General features: G+C 47.8%; 1 protein-coding gene across 8 annotated transcripts in view; it reads right to left on the bottom strand.

Annotated features, from left to right (window-relative positions):
* The window catches only part of CYTH3 (cytohesin 3), a 76,829-nt gene that overhangs the window by 22,340 nt on the left and 36,962 nt on the right, over positions 1–17,527 (bottom strand). For all 8 annotated transcript variants that reach the window (XM_081552869.1, XM_081552873.1, XM_081552875.1 and 5 more), the window contains exons 2-5: positions 5,634–5,716; positions 4,033–4,097; positions 3,539–3,605; positions 362–480 (exon numbers count right to left, since the gene is read on the bottom strand). In XM_081552869.1, the coding sequence (XP_081408995.1) occupies positions 362–480; positions 3,539–3,605; positions 4,033–4,097; positions 5,634–5,716 (334 nt within the window). The remainder of the gene's footprint in view (positions 1–361; positions 481–3,538; positions 3,606–4,032; positions 4,098–5,633; positions 5,717–17,527) is intronic.

The raw sequence follows: 17,527 nt of genomic DNA, 5'->3' as shown, positions 1-17,527 counted from the left end.
TAGGGAGTTGCCATTTTTGCAACATTAAGTCTTTGTCATACCCCCAACTAACGAGGCAAGACGACCGCTGAGAGAGCTGAGGCTTCTGTGCAAACCGTCCCAAGGAGGTCACGATGCTTTCTGGGGCGAGCAGCGGCCTTCTGGATTCTGCCCCAGTCCCCGGGGTGAGCAGAGGGCCCCAGAAGAGTGCAGACCCCACCTGGCCCCAGGACTGCCCCCCGCCCCTGCTCACAAGGCCACGGGAGGGCGTGGCTGCACGGGGCTCGCTCGGTTCTGGGGAGCACGGGCACCCCGAGCCCACGTGACAGACGGTGCAAGGGTCGACCTGGGCAGGCGGGGGGCCCTCTCCCCTTGAACTCACCTCTCGCCCAGGTAGTCCCCGATGACGGTCTTATTCAGGCCTTCCCCTTTATACAGGAACTGGGCCACGTCCTCCGGGGAGCTCTGCAGCAGGTCGTTCTCTATTAGAAACTGGATTCCCTGGAGAGGAGCGTGAAGGAAGCAGCGCTGAGGAAGGTCCAGAGACCAGGTGTCACCGCCTTGCTGGTTCGGACGCAGCCGAACGGACACAAGAGCACGGAGGGGTGCTCCCATCACCGGACTCATCTCACCCATCAAAGAAAAGTGCTTCCAGGCCTCCAGGCAAGCGACTGGGCTAAGGACAGACAGGCTGCGGAATAAGCCCTAGGTGTCACCAGATATTATAAAGGCACAAGGAGCCATGACACAGAACTTCCCCAGCTCAGGAAAAGGGTCTGTGCTCGGGTGACAGGAGCTCGTCGTACGCGGCTAGCCAACCCAATGCCAGTCCCAAGCACCCCCTCCCTATCCTCCCCTCCAACCTGAAGCAACCTTGTGAACAGATCGGGTCTGAGAGACAGATGAAGTCTGTGAGGAGGACCCCGGAGAGCTGCTCGTTTTCTGATAAAAGGGGACTCCTGAGCAGCACAGCTCCTTCCTCCTCCTTCCTGCCGTGAATGCAGACGTGATGGCAGGAGCCCTGGCAGCCGGCACACAGGGAGACACCAGGAAGAACACAGAACCCTGGGTCTTGCCACCTGGGAGCCACTCGATGCCGTGAGGCCACCTCTGCTGTGAGAAGACAGCCTGCAGTGTAAGCTTCTTCATGGAGGTACTGCCACCTGTGGCCGAACACATCATCGGTCACCCCGCCACTGAGCTCAGGCAGTCAAATCCACACCCACGTAGGGACCGACAGGAACCGGCCAACAGGCTCTACGAGCGCCTGCTGGGCCCAAACTAGCAGTGCTCTGGCTCACAGGAAGCACAATGAGAGCAAAAGTCTACCGACTGCAGCTTCTGACCGGGTTTCAAAATACACATTAGAAAGCTTGTAAAGGAAGAGGGAATTCTGCCATCTGTTTGCCCAGCGGTTGTTTCTACAAATGCAGAGATGGCCTTCCAGCTAAAAGTCTAAAGGCCCAAGACCAGGGCTCCCTCGCATGATCCATCTGAAAAGTCTATTAATTTTTTAAACACATGAACGTCCCCAACAGCCTCATTTGGAATTTTTAAAAACTGGCAACAACCCAGCAGTCAGTAACAAAACCATCAAGTACATTCTAGCACATTCACATAACAAAAGACCGTAGAACCAGATGGAATAAACACGGGCATGGATAAAATCTATAGACATGACACAGAGTAAGGAGACTCAGTATACTGTAATTCCACCGATGTAAACTTTTAAAGAGGCAACACTCAGGTGCCCTGCATCTTGGTCTGTGTTGTAGTTACACGTGTATTTGCACTTGTTAAAATTCTTCAAGCTGTACGTTTAAAATCTGTGCACTATGTTATTCTTCAAAAGAAAAAAAAAATGTTTACCGAAGAAACCCAGTAAGTCTGACAATCCTAAATTAACTGCCCTATATTTCTGGTGGGAGCTTAAGTGGGTACAGCCACCTGGGTATCATTTTCAGAGTGTGAAGACACACGCTGGGACACAGTGTTCTGATGAGAGGTGAGCCCTGTCCTCACCCAGATTCCTGGAAAACAACGCCGGGGATGAGGGCGGTGCCCGGGTGAGGGACGGAGTGAGGCGGGGGAGGCAGGCTGGGCAGAGGCTGTCTGACGTCAAATCTATGCCAAGGGGTCAGAGGCAGGGCCGCCCCCCACAGCCTTGCTGGAGTCCTTGTCGTGAGGACTCGACGGGCTGTGTGCAGAGACAGTACACTCTGTGCCCCAACATTGCAAGGAGCGGGGGAGAGGGCCTCCAAGGAGCCTGAGGTCCAGGGACACAGACCGGCAGAAGCTCCCCGGGGACGCAGGTCTTCGTGACCACCGTGGCTGTGATACCGGCGAGGGCGGTGGCCCAGCGGCCACCTGTGCCAGCACCCCTGGGCAGCCCCCCGAAGCGGCCACCTCCCTGCCTGGGGTGCTCATGGCCGTGGGCCCGTGGTGGGGCCGGGGCTGCGAGACTTTACTGTGAGCTCTGGTTTCTTTGCTCTCTTTTTTTTGGCTGTGCTGCAGGGCATGATCTTAGTTCCCCGACCAGGGATCCAACTCTCGCCCGCCGCAGTGGAAACCTGGAGTCTTAACCACCGGACCACCTGGGAAACGGCCTTTCTAATCTGGCATCTCACCCATGGGTTCGCTTCTGGCTTAGACATGTTCTATCCCAACACTCCGTTTCTGAAGACCAGAGAAGGTCTTTAGTGGTGAATGTAAATCGCTTGTGCAGAGACTGTGGAAAACGTTATCTCATCCTTGATTCAGCGAGGCTGTGAACAACGTGGCCGTGGTTTTCATTTCTTCTGAGAGGCTGGTCTCTGCTTCCTGGAAATTTCGTGAGCTTCTCTTTATCCACAAGTTTCTTGATATTTCACTCGATACAGCAACGTGTGCAGGTCTTTTAAAACCGTATATCCCGCTTGGCATTTGGTGAGGCCTTTGAGTCTCAGGAGCTGATCTTACTCCAGTTCTGAAATGTTCCAGAAGTTCTCTGGAACCAGGAGGGCGCGGGAGGGACTAAGGGCTTCCTCCGCACAGCTCCTGACAGTTGGTGTGACGCGGAGTTCGTCGGATTCCTAGGCCCTGACAGCGAGCATCTCAGGCCGAGCGGGGACACCGCCCTCACCTGTCTAAGAGAAAACCTGAATCTCTCCATGAACTGGACGGCCTCCCCCGAGCTGCACCTAAACTTAAGGCCTGGTTTTTAAAACTTCCACCTGTTAGGTCATCTCCCTCCAGTGCCTGTTACATCTACTCTGCAAACTCACCTTCCAAAGGAAAAAAAAAAAACCCTCTTGTTACGAATACCAAAATCAGATCATCAGCAAGTTCACAAAACTGTTCCCCTGACGATCTGGAGTTGATTCATACCTTGTAAGGAGAGAATCGGGAAGCAACAGGGAAACTCGCACAGTGGCCTGGGCACCCAGCTAAATGAGACGCTCCTGTGCCTACAGACGTGCTGTATCTGAAGAAAACTCCCACCGGAGACCCTCGACTAGGGACTCATGGGATGGATGTCTGTAGATAACACGCGCAGGCGTGCTTGTGCCTGGACGCTTACCTTTTTGGGATCCATGTTGAACTTCTTCCTTCCCATGGCGATCTGCTTGTTCCTCTGAGTCGTTTTGCTGTGTGTGTGGAACAGTGAAGAAGCTGTTACTGGACGTCTGCACAGAGCACAGGGAGTTCGTGTGCCCCCTGACAGGACAGCGCAGGCCGAAACGGGCACAGCCCCCCAGTGCCCCTGCCCGAGGGTCCCCCAGTCTCCCGGGTGGGCGCAGCTCAGGACGGCCACGAGGCTCTTCCCTTTCGCAGTGATAAACTGCTGAGCAGAAGCACAGCTCCCAGTTAGAGAGAGGGCACGTCAGGGCAGGGTGGTTCTGAGGGGCCTGTGCCCCCTTCCTCAGCGGCAAGGCCGGACAGTGAGGGGTGGCGGAGAAGGACCAGCCCCCACAGGCTCCCCCGGCCCGGCCCCCCAGCCCCCTCCGCTGCCGTCACCACAGCGTCCCGAGCTCGGCCGGACGGCGGACTGAAGGGGCAGCCACGGCTGCTCACCTCTCCTCCACCGACGTGAGGTTGTCGATCTCGGTCATCACTTCTGCGATTTCATACTTCAGCCTCTGGCGAGACAGAGAGTGCGCGCTGTGGGGCTGACAGAGGGGCCTCCACCTCCCGGAGACGTTTCAGGCCCCCAGGTTCGAGCCACCCTCAGGTGCGTCGGGACAACACAAGTATGGAGAAACCAGGACTTCTTCTCAACACAGAGGGCCTCCCAGTCAGAGCCACCCCGACTCAGGAGCAGACAAAATGACCGCTTGTCCACCTCCCATCAGAACGAGAGCAGAGGGGCCCAGTGTGTAGAGTCTAGAGTGTGTGTGTTTAAAATCACAGGTGTAAAAAGATACAAACAGCAAAAGGAAGCAACAGGTCCCGCCACACACCACCACACGCCCACCTGCCATTGCTGGCACCCAGGTTCTCAGGATGGCCTGGGCGAGACAAACACAAGTCAGTACCAGGCCCCCAGCCACCGTCTCTGGACGATTTCTGTCACCTTGGGTGAGATGAGGCACCGTGGGCAGAGCCCAGGAGGTGTCAAGGCTCTTGCCTGTAGCCTCAGGCAAGCCAAGGCCTCACGAAGGGACGGGTCCTCCCCGCTCAGACAGCTCTGAGTTCCTGGGCCTTGGCGGCCTCAGCTCAGAAGTGAGGTCGTGAGAACCACACTTGGCTCCACAGGCCCTGTGATCACTAACGTCCGTATCAGAACATTAGCCTTAAAACATACTTTCAACCAAAGCATACATTCTGGGTTACCTGATTTTTCCAAGAATGACAGGTAACCATAGAAGAAAAAGTTTCACAAACCATCTCTCAACTACAAGGAAATTTTTATCAAGACCCTATGATCTTAGGTGCCAAGGAACTCCACACTCAAACCGTGAGCACCTAGAAAGGAGCTGCTGTCTGGACACGGCTCGGTCCCACGGCCAGTGGCCGGAGAGGCGAAGTGGACTTGGGCTCGCCAGTGCTTAGGAAACTGCTCAGAGAGCAGCCGCACATCCGATCAGTTTCCCCAGGAAGCCGCTCCTCTTAATCATTCCTACAAATATTACAGATGCACCAACTGGGAGACTATGGCTGACTCCCCTGCGCCTCCCGTGAGAGCCCTCCACCCCGTCCTCTGAGCACACGAGGGTAGAAGGCGCAACGCCCGTCTGTCTGTTTATCCGTCATTCTACTCCCACCAGCTGGTAGGTGCTGGGTGCACGGCCAGAACTTGATACAGGTTTAGCCCTTTATTCAAAAGATCCCTGAGTGCCAATAACATGCGAGGCAGAGTCCTAGGTGCTGGGGACACTGATCAACGAGACGGGCTGGTCCTACAATTTCCAAGGGCAGCACGTGTGACACCCCCTGTGACGCTGGAGTCAGGCATCACTCGCTCTAGACCGCAGCCCTGCCTTCTCCTCCATCCCAGAGTCTGTCTGCCCAGCAAGCACCAGCTCTGTTCCACCAGCCAAGGTAAGTCCTACTCCCTGCCTCCCCGTGTGGTTCAAATACGCTCACGCTAAATACCCACTTTTTCACATTTTCATGAAGCTACTCAATTTACAATTTTACCTAAGAGCAAAAACGAAAAGACATTTTTTTTTTACCTCGATGTCATCAATAAGTTCCTTTTTTCTTCGACGGATGTCTAAAAGTTCTTCTCTTTCTTCTAGTGAGAGGTCTTCAGGCACTGAAATTTAAAAAAAAATGAAATTAAACAATTAAACAACCCTGGAGAACAATCTGTAGACATCCACTGAGGTTGAAGATGGGCATACGTGCAAGCCAGCAATTCTGTACCCAGGTTTTATCCAAAGGAACCAAGGAAGCTTCGCTTACAGACCACATGTAGGACACTCGTAGCAGCACTGTTTTGACAGAAAAACCTGAGTTGCCACTAATAAGAAAATAAACTGTGGTATAGTTATGAAACAGAATCCCACATAATTACCAATGGCTGAGCTCAGTCTTTCAACACAGATGAAGCTCACGATGAACGAAAAGAAGATAAAAGCAGAAGACAGACACAGTCTGTGACCCCCCAGAGGGGGGACATGTATGTGCAGCAGAGCGTCAGGACATGCACCACACTCATGACACCGCTTCCTCCTGAGCAGGCTGGTGGGGGAGAAAGCACATTCCAGAAGGATGCTGTGTGTGTGTCAGTAGCTCAGTCCTGGCCAACTCTGTGATCTCACAGATACTGTAACCTGCTAGGCTTCTCTGTCCATGGGATTCTCCAGGCAAGAATACTGGAATGGACTGCCATTCCCTTCTCCAGAGGATCTTTCCAACCCAGGGATCGAACACAGGTCCCCTGCACTGCAGGCAGATTCTTTACCATTTGAGCTACAGGGGAGAAGGATATTAGGAAACGTCAACACAGTGGGTGAAGGTTGGCTGGCACGTGCATATTTAATTTTAATTGACAGGGTTCTTCCTAATATCCTGGTATTAATGATTAACCCCTGCAGCATTTTCCATTCTTACGTCTATATTCTCTTTATTTTATGCTATAATCGACTTATTTCATAAACCTTTTCAGAGAAACAGCCTTTGATTTTAATAATCCTCTACTGTGTGTTTAATTTCTATTTCATTAATTTGTTTAAAGAAACAAAAGATTAAGAATCTGAGCAAATAGCAAAAGAACACATAGAGATTCTACAAACAAGACAATGGGATCATGGCACAGGGGCAGACAACTGGACCGATGAACTGGAAGACAGCAGCCAGCCAGACAGACAGACACAGACTCACAGAAACTTGATTTGGCACAGAGCTCACACTGCAGTTCAGAGAGACAGGGCAGACTCCTGCGCATGGCATGTGCTGTGTCAGTCACCTCCATGTGAGAAAACGAAACGGAGTCCTGATTATCGTCATACCTTTAATCAGTTCCAAGTGGAATAAAGGCTTAAATTCACATAATTTCTTATAAAGAAAGAATGTATTTATAAATTCAGAGTAGGCAATTGTATTGCACACCCCACACCCCTCCCCCAAATAACTTTGAGAGCAGCCATTATTACCCTAATTTTATAATTAGGGAAACAGGCCAAGAGACATCTAATGATCTTCCCTGATAGAGAAAGAATATTTGAAGAAGTAATGGCTAAAATGTTCCGTGTTTGACAAAAGACATGAATATACATATCCCAGGTGCTCAAGCTCAGAATAAACCCAAAGATCCACAAGGTCCCAGAGTACGTCACATGTGGGCCCAGCAGCTGAAGGATGTCACCATGGACACGGGCTTTCCATCCTGGTGTCCAAAGTGTCAGCTTCATCCTGAAGCTGCTGCTGGCGGCTTCCAGTAGCTTTTTATTTATGCGTGGGGGGGTGGGGAAGTACCCAGATCAAAAGAAAAAATGAGAACCAGCAGAGAACGATGGTTCCAAAACCAAGATAGGAAAGATGTGCCAATCCTTGAAGTTTCCAAGGAATTACTCTTACCAGCAAGCGTCTTAATGTAATTAAGAAGGAAATCTCAAAGTAACCAACCAGCTGGCTGACACTATCCTGTTATGAAAGAATAAATATACCTACAGAGCACAGACTAGGCTCCCAAAAGGGACCTCATAAGGAAAACAAAATACCCTGTTGTTCTGCTGAGTTCTCCTGTGTGGATACGAGAACAAGAGTCTGAAAGGGTGGCACCCTAGGTTAATCATCAATAGACTGTTTAGTTTAAGAAAACCCACCTCCAGCTTCTCCCCTCCAACCCTGATGATGAGTAGGGTTGGCTGATAACTGAATGAAGGTACATCCTAAGAGACTCTAAACACAGGGGTGATTCAATGCAAGATCCTGAAGCTTCTAACCATGATCGTCAATGGATTTCCTTGACCTTCTCTCAGTAATGCCCATCTTGTCCTATACCATTAAGGCCCTAAAGAGTTAAAAGTACTGACCACTTACTTACAGTTACTCTAACCAGAATTTGCACTTCTAAAAGACAGATTCTATAACGTGGGATAATGACATTGCGACTATGTTAAAAAATGTTCTCATTCACACTGTAGAACTGACGAGTTGTGATGTTACTATATCTGTACTTTGAAATAGTTCAGCCAAAAATTAATTAAGCAAAATGGTAACAACTGTTAAATCTATTGGGTTGATATATGGGTATGCATTATCTATTTTATACTATAAGGGTTTAGAATTTTTCATAAGTTAAAAAAAAAAGGTTTCAAGTACAAATGGCCTATAGCCATTTTCAGGGTGTTTGGCTAAAGTATTAATGAGAAACAATGGGATGTTCCCTGGCACACTTGAAAGAATTAGTAAATGGAAAGAATAGAAGCAGATAATGAAATACTCACGGCCAATCTCTTCAAGCTGTCACCGAAATATCTCACTATCCTATTATTTCTATCACCACCCAAAACGCGTGGTGCACACCAATATTCTGCTGGTAGTCAGGGTGAGTCTATCAGTACCTCTCGCCGGTCAGAAGAACTTTGCAGTCACAGACTCTGCTCACGCACAGGTGCTTCACACGCAAGTGCCATGGGAAAAGAACGGGGAGGTAAGCCACGCTCAGAGAAGGGTGTTCTTAATTATCACCACCTCCCCCACAACTCAGCAGCCTTCTCCCAGTGAAGGCAAAAATTGGGTTCGGCTTGCTCATCATCCACATTTTGTCACTTTGACTTTGTCAGGTAAGATGAAAAGTCTGCAGCTGATCTATTTTTTCTCCTAAGAAACTAGTTTTTTTTCTTTACTGAAAAAGTTATACGTGGATATGGTTACACACAGGCACATGCTCTCTGAACACACACAAAAGAGAATGCAATGAGCCATTTCCTTCCAACCTCAATAAAAGCTCTTTTTTAAAAAAGCAAGTTAACTGGAACTTGCTGGTGAGAATTCTGTGCAATTCACTGCAGCTGAACGCTCCATGATCAGTCTTCCTGATTTTCCAGCAATAAGGGTCATGTTCAAGCCTCAACACAGTGACAGGGGGGCGGAGACATGGGGTTATTCTTCATGTCCTTTCAGGCCAGTTCCGTTAGCCACGACCAGCAGGTGTGGTTTCTACAAATACAAACATTTTCATGGGGAAAAAGCAGTGTGGAAAGGTGGCGAGAAATTCCCCGTTTTAGTACAGAGGTGCTGCCAGTGAGGTTTCAGATTAAGAATCAGGAGCAATCTGTGTAATTTAGGCCAGGCCCCCGCCTTTCTTGAGAAGCACTGGCTTCCCACAAATGGAGGCTCGCGGGTGGGAGGGCTGTGTTTGGGGTTCGGGATGTGTGATTTAATTAAAGGACTGAAGTGAGAACTTCTGCTTTCAGCCCAGACGGAGTAACAGGGATAGACTTATCCTCCTGTCGGAAACAACAGCAACGATGGACACAGCTCTACACCCTGCCAAGTAGCTTTCAACACGAAGGTGAAACAAAGCCGTCTTCAGACATTAAAACCTTGGAGGAATTTATCACGAGTTGACCTGAGCTATGTGGTCGTGGTTTAGTTGCTCAGTCGTGTCCAACTCTTTCCGACCTCGTGGACTGCAGCCCGCCAGGCTCCTCTCCCCATGGGGTTTCCCAGGCAAGAATACTGGAGTGGGCTGCCATTTCCTCCTCCAGGGGATCTTCCTGACAGGGATCGAACCTGCATCTCTTGCACTGCAAGCAATCTTCTGCACCGCAGGCGGATTCTTTACTGCTGAGCCACTAGGAAATGTTTAAAAGCCCTTCCGATGGGATGGGGGTGGGGTGGGTGCTGGACAGATACCAGAAGAAAATCTCCATCTACGTGGAAGAATGGAAAATACTGTAAATGCTAACTATGGGAGTAAACCTTTTCCCCCACATGATATGAATCTCTTAAGAACATTTACAGCTACCGTTTAAGGCAAAAATAACAAAAAAGTGTGTCGGGCTGATAACACACGAGCACAAAGGCTGGAAGGGGAGAAACGTAACTACACTGTTAAGAGCTTCCTGCCCTGGATGTGAAGTGGCATGATATTATTTGATAGTAGAGTCTGACAAATTAAAGGCATCTAATATCCAAGAAGAACTACTGATTAAAAACTAAAATAAATCATTAACATAAAGCATGCAAAAGTAGCTTATTAGTAAGAGTGGCTCAGTCGGTAAAGAATCCACCTGCAATGCAGGAGATGACACAAGCTCAATCCCTGGGCGGGAAGATCCCCTGGAGGAGGGAATGGCAACCACTCCAGTGTTCTTGCCTGGGAGATGCCATGGACAGAGGAGCCTGGCGGGCTACGGTCCATGCAGTCGCAAGTGTCAGACACGACTTAGTGATTAAACCACCACTTTATGATGTTTAATAAAACCTCAGATCCCATCAAATATAACATCCATTTCAGTGATGTCAAGAGTTGGAAAATTTTTCCAAATCAGAATCATTGGAAAAGGGAGATTATCATACCTGCTGATCAAAGCATAAGCAGATGGTACCTCAAAGTATGCTCTAATTGTCAAATTATATTAATAACCTATTTAGCTAACAGAGTCCAATCCACCAAGAAGCTGCAATTTGGTTTATTGCTATAGTTATCTAATGACTGCCTTACAAATCTTACACACACACACACACACACACCCCCCTCTATAAGGTTAATCAGCAGCTCTCCTAGAAGATGATAATGCTCCACAGATGTGAGCTACAGCCAGAAACCCTCAGTTCTAGCCCCTCAACATCAAACTGATAATTTAATAATTTTAACAAATTTGATAATAGGTGATAAAACCGAGTTCACACAAGCATATGCAGATGCCTCACAACTGTGAATTCTGGTATCTAGCCCTAATGGAGACTGATGTCACCTCATCCTTCATTTTACCTTGACTACTAATCGATACTTTTTTGTTATGATATGTATTTTTCAGAGTTTTGGTCAATGCTGCAGGCACTAAGAATGCTGGGAAAGCGAGGGTTTGGCCTCTGGCCCCGTTAAGTCACTAGATGGGAACTCTGAGACTGTACGGGAATGTGGTTTAACCCAAATAACACATCCCTGGAACACTACAAAACTGGCAGCAGACAGTTAAAGCAGGAGTGGCCAGCTGCTCTGGCAGTGTGGCCGCATCGAGGGACACTGTGGCTGTTGGCAGCTGGACCTCTGGGTCTGGTCACCCTAAGGATTGTTTGCCCCTCATGCGGTGATGGAATGGAGTCCACGTGGCTAGCGGGGCCAGCGGTACGTCAGTCACATCAGGGGCCCAGTCAGCAGAAGCCACCGTTTTGCTTATCCATTCATCTATTGATGGATGTTTGGGCTGTTTCTACATTTTGGCTGTTGTGAACAATGCTGCTATAAACTTGAGAGTAAAATTCTTGAAATTTAAATCCACAAACATGGATTTGCTCCATAATCAAATGTCATATTGTACATCACCCCTCTTAGGACACTATGGTACATGTTAACATTTTAGAGACGCCATGAAATCTGTAACTAGAGAAGAAGCATCAGCAAAACTAACTGTATTAAACTAAGAGGGTTCTTCACTCTATATGTTTTAAAATGTATCATTTATTTCTGACTGTGCTGGGTCTTCGTTGCTGCGTGAGGACTTTCTCTAGTTGTGGCGAGCGGGCTTCTCGTTGCGGTGGCCTCTCTTGTTGGGGCTTAGCAGACTCTTGAGTGCCGCTCAGTAGTGTGGCACACGGGATTACTTGGCCTGCGGCATGTGGGATCTTCCCGGACCAGGGATGGAACCTGTGTCTCCTGCATTGGCAGGCGGATGCTTAACCACTGGGCCACCAGGGAAGTCCCTAAGAAGATTCTTAACTGACTTGATCATGGACTTTTTTTTTTTTTTAACAAAACATAACACCTCTAAGCTGTGTAGCCTGTTGAGCATAATTAGGGACAAACAGGCCTGGCTTTTTCTTTTTAAATTAATTTCCACTGGAGGATAGTCGCTTTACAATGTTATACTAGTTTCTGCTATACAGCAAAGTGAATCAGCTATACGTATACACATATCTCCTCTTTTTTAGATTCCCTTCCCATTTAGGTCACCACAGGGCACACTTCCCCGTGCTCGACAGGTTCTCATTAGTTACGTTTCACACACTGTAGTGCATATGCGTCAATCCCAATCACGAAATTCATCCCACCTCCGCCTTCCCCCGCCCTGGTAACTGTAAGTTTGTTTTCTACATGTGTGACTATTTCTTCTTGGCAAATAAGTTCATCTCTACCATTTAGATACAAAAGGTTTATTTAAAACATAAGAATACATGACACAATTGAAGGCAGAAGGGTAGGGAGTGATAGACCAAAGGAAAGTTGGTCCTGCGACATGAACGCAGGCAAAAGAGACCAAAGATAAAGTCATTGGATACTGACATTGTTCCATTAATCCCCAAATTAACAAGTCTGAAATCTACTCATCTAACACCACAGGTTCAAAACATATACAGCAAAAACTGACAGGTGTACATTAAAAATGGACTCTTCCTAAAGGCGAAAGAAAGAGCTATAGATTTGACTAATTAACAAGCTGAACTAATTGGCATCCTCTGCTTCGTCAGTTTTAAGAGGCACATCTTTGCATCTCTGAAATCCAATGTGACACATACAGGTCACTGCCTTCAAGTCTGGGAGTGAGCTTCTCACCGCCGGGGGCACTGCTGACATGCCAATCCTTGATGGTTCTGCGAAGAACATGATGTAAGAACCATCTGATTAAGAAACAGGAGGCTGGTTACTGCTTCAGACCGTTCATGGGTTCCCTCTGGGAAGATCCACCAAGTCTCAGCATTATAACCTGCAGAACTGGAGAACTCCCTGAGACAGTGCAGGAGGAGCCACTTAAGAAGGGTCACGTCAGCCATGCCTTGAGCAGCAGAGATGTGTCTGCAAACACTTATTCTGCATGGAGTGAGGCTCTGATTGTGAGTACGTTTTAGGACCACCTCAACCAACTTATTTTGGTTCTATTTTACTCTACGTACGCATGATAGTAAAGGTTATTAGTAAATAACCTATTATAAACTAATTATTAGTAAATAATTAGTAAAGGTTATTAAAAAAAATCAATGCTTCAAGAATTTCAAAGAACTCTTTAAATTAGTATAAATTAAAAAAATCCTAAGGGAGAAGAAATTCTTAAGTCTGGTTTGACAGCCTTTTCCTTAATGGAACATAAAATGATGATGCATCTTACAACTGGAGACATAGGTTCAATGAGATCCCTGCGCCCTGCAGCTGGGCGGTATGCAGTCTTGCCAGGGACACGGGACATTTATGCAAATTGACTGTATGCTGTCCACCAACAAAAGTCACACGAACTCTCACAGGACCGGAGTGGTAGATACAACGAGTTGGCTTTGCTCCACTGAAAGGTCAAAATTACACCCCCGGACTCTCTCACGTTTAGACTTCCAAAGACAAAGCAGGCTCTTTGCGTGGGATGCCCCGCCCAGGAGTCCACAGAGCGAAGGGAAGCAGGGGTCCTCCTGCGTTGTTAAAGAAAGCTTCCCGGCCAGCCAATGAGGACTCGGAGGCAGAGGGTCTCCGTCTACAGCCTCCTCGTGCTCCTTCTCCAGGGCTGCTAGGAATCGAGGTGGGGCTGCAGCAGAGAGCTGCCAGATTCAGGCTTGTGGGCCCACCCCTGGTGGATCTCAATGGTTCCAGGGGCCGCCTACGAGGGTCTCCATTAGTGACTCAACTCTGGAGACCCTGCCAGAGCCCAGTCCTCTAGCCATTCCAGGGCTATGGGCAGCACCGATTCCCTATGACATTTTCTCTTCTTGCTCCAGACACTCGGCCGGCTTCACATATCCCAGGTGGAACTCACCGCAACAATGCTGCTGTCGAGACCATGTTCCCCGAGCACAGAGCAATTATGTTAGAAATAAGTAAAAAACAGGGACTAGAAAAACCCATTAAACAGACAGGAAGTTACGGAACACAATTCTAAATAATTCCTTGGTCAAAGAAGATACCATAAGATAGCATTTTCTCAGAATGAGAAAATTCTGAGAAGAGAATGATGATAAAAAAAACTATGTATCAATATTTGTATGCTCCAGCTAAACCAATCCTTGGAAACTCACAACCTAAAATGCTTAAGAATTACACTGAAAATGAAAAGATAAGCGTTCACCTTACAGTAACAGTTTAAAACCCAAAGGAGAAAATAAAACAGAAAAGAAGTTCATTTCAAAAAGGCAGGGAAGTGCAGCTGCTCTGGCAAACAGTCTGGCAGTTCCTCAAAAGGCTTGACACTGAGGCTGCGTGGAATCCAGCAAGTCCCCTCGCAGAGAGGGGACTGAACCCGCGTCCACACAGACACTGGCGCACGGCTGTTCACAGCACCCTCACTGACCAGAGGGAAGACGCGGAAACAACCTAAGATCCAAGCGATGAATGGATAAACAGTGTGACACACCCACAAAATGGAATACTATGCAGCCATAAAAAGGAGCAAACTACTGACACTTAGACATGTTAAGCTCAAGGGGAAAGATGCCAGCCACAAAATACCACATACTGTATAGCTCCATTGACAGGAAATGTCCAGAACAGGCTAAGAACAGACAAAACGAATTGGTGGCCACAGAAACCAGAGGAGGTTTGTCGGCGGCAGGGGGAGGTGCTGAATGAGAAGTCAAGACAGGAGAGCTGCTGCGGGACAATGCACACTCTCTACCTGCATCTGGGTGGCTGTTACACAGCGTGTGCGCTTACACACGGAGAACAGCTTGCACTCTGTGGGCACTAAACGCTGGGGATCGTGGTCACTGCCCTGCAGGGCTGCTTCCGGACAAGTGGCCCCGTATAACCCTCAATAGAGGGAAGGAAGAATTTCCTTGAAAAGACACCGGAAGAGCATTCGCACCTGCGAACAGAAACAACGCACACCCACCTGGGACGGCAGCAGGGTAGGCTGGTCTGAGGGCGCGGACCTGAGTCGGCGGCCTGGCTGCGATGCCTCCAAGACTAGCCTATCTCAGAAAATCAAAAATCCATCAAGTATTTTTTAAATTCTTTTTCTAAACTTTTTAAATTGGAATATAACTGCTTTACAGTGCTGCATTAGTTTCTGCTGTACAGCAACGTGAATCAGCTATTTTATATATATATTATATATTATGTATTATATATTATAATTATATTTATATCATATATTTATGTAATTTTTATATAAATTTATATAAATTTTTATAATATATAAAAATATATTACAATATATTATATATATATATATATATATATATGAGAAGGCAATGGCACCCCACTCCAGTACTCTTGCCTGGAGAATCCCATGGATGGAGGAGCCTGGTAGGCTGTAGTCCATGGGGTCGCGAAGGGTCGGACACGACTGAGCGACTTCACTTTCACTTTCACTTTATATATATACATATATATATATATATAAGGCTTCCCTTGTAGCTCAGTCGGTAAAGAATCTGCCTGCTGTCTGCAGTGCAGGAGACCCGGGTTCGATCCCTGGGTTGGGAAGATCCCCTGGAGAAGGAAATGGCAACCCACTCCAGTATCCTTGCTTAGAAAATCTCATGGACAGAGGAGCCTGGTGGGCTGCAGTCCATGGGGTCGCATGAGTCGGGCACGACTGAGCAACTAACACTTACTTACATATACATATATATATATATATATACATGCGCATATATCCCCTCCTCTGGAGCCTCCCTCCCCAGCTTCCATCCCACCCCTCCAAGGTCATCACAGAGTCCACTGATTATTATTTTGTGTCCTCTGAAGAAAGAAAAAGCCCCAAGACTACCAAGTTTAATTTTAAAATGCCCAACTGTAAGATTCATTCCAGTTTTAGAGAGGTTGAAATGTGCATCCTAGAATCAATGACAGAAGAGCTACGAAGAACGCTTACTTTATAAAGGAATAGGATTTCTCAATTCTAAGTTGCTTTCAGAGCAGATAAAAATCACTGCTAACTGCTCTAGAAGACGAAACCTTTGAAAACGACAGCTGTGACTCCAAAGGCTCCCTCCCCTCAGGTGTGAGCCTCGATCCTGGGGCGGCCGTTAAGAATCACTGCAAGGAGCTAGGAACGAAAGCAGGCCCTGCGAGCTTTTTAAATACATGGGGCTGCGCTTCACCCAACAAGCCTCGACACTCATCTGTCAACGTCCTCTGGATGACCACTTGCCAACCCACAGTGGGCGCCTTTCCCGGTGGGTGAAGGGCCAACCACCACCGGGGGACGGGAGGACTTCCACAGCGGCATGTGTACCACTGAAGGCAGTGGCGAGGGGCACTGACCCCCTGGCTCCATCCAGCAAAAGTACACGGACAGCCAAGGACTCAGCCAGCTCTCTGGACTCCTCATCAATCGTGTCTCTTCTGAACCAGTGATCCCAGCTCATTATCTACAGCTGTTCTCACTCAACACGGTCCACAGTCCTTCTCATCAGCAACCCATGCAGGCAGTTGGCTAAAATAGGGTTCCAAGGCCCTAGCCCATGCTTATCAAATCAGAACCTCTGGGTAGGCGGCCAGGGACTCTGAATTCTATGAGCTTCCCAAATGATTCTGAACATTGCTAAAATGTAGCTATGCACAGCTACTTCCTTAACACAAATCGCGAATGCAATACATTAAATACAGATATAGTGGTTAGGAGCCTAGGTCCTGCAGCCAGAATGCCTGCCTCAAAGCTTGTCTCAAAGCTTGTCTCTGCCACTTACTAGCTGTGTGACCTTGAGCAACTTACCTAAACCTCTCTGTGCCTCAGTTGTCTCACCTCTGATAGGACAGTCTCCACATTACTCATCAAAAAGCTAATCAAAATTTAATGCTCTTCTTGAAAGTTGCTTGAAATTTCAAGATAAATATTGCATCTTGAAGCAAGAAGCATTTAAAGATACTGAAAGAGACATTTTAACCTCAATCATGTATAACTAATAATAAACAATGAGACTTTCTGTTTCTACCCTGGATAACTGCAAAAGCAGAACACACAACTTTTCACATCAAACCTGCAACTGATTCTTTTTTTCCCCAGGCAGAAGCTGTGATCGGTGGTGGAGGACAGAGTGGGAACAGCTTCACAAATACGCATGAATAAAAATCGTGTGAAAACGGTTCGGCAGTTCCTGACAACGCTCAACACCACCTTACAATACGATCCAGCAATCACACTCCTGGGAATTCACCCAACTGAGCTGAAAATCCCCGGCCACGTGAAAACTCGCACACGAATGCTTGCAGCACCTTTATTCAAAACCACTCCAGGGAGTTAGTTCCCCGGGAGATGCAGTGGTTAGGACTCTGCACTTTCACTGCTGAGGGAGCAGGTTTGATCCCTGGTCAGGGAACTAGGGTCCCGCAAGCCAAGGGGCATGGCCAAAAAAACCAAAATAACTGCCCCAAACTGAAAGCAACTAAGACATCCTTCAGTAGGTGAACAGATAAACTGTAGTACAACAGACAACGGAATGTTACTCAGTGTTAAGAAAAAATGAGGCTCAAGCCATGAAAAGACACGGAGGAATCGGAAATGCACGTTACTAAGTGACAGAACCA

The sequence above is a fragment of the Giraffa tippelskirchi genome, chromosome 13 (genome assembly GCF_054371585.1).
Source record: "Giraffa tippelskirchi isolate mGirTip1 chromosome 13, T2T-mGirTip1v1.2.pri, whole genome shotgun sequence".
Taxonomy (NCBI): domain Eukaryota; kingdom Metazoa; phylum Chordata; class Mammalia; order Artiodactyla; family Giraffidae; genus Giraffa; species Giraffa tippelskirchi.
Note: the sequence above shows the minus strand (reverse complement) of the source record. Positions and strands in the feature narration are given on the sequence as shown.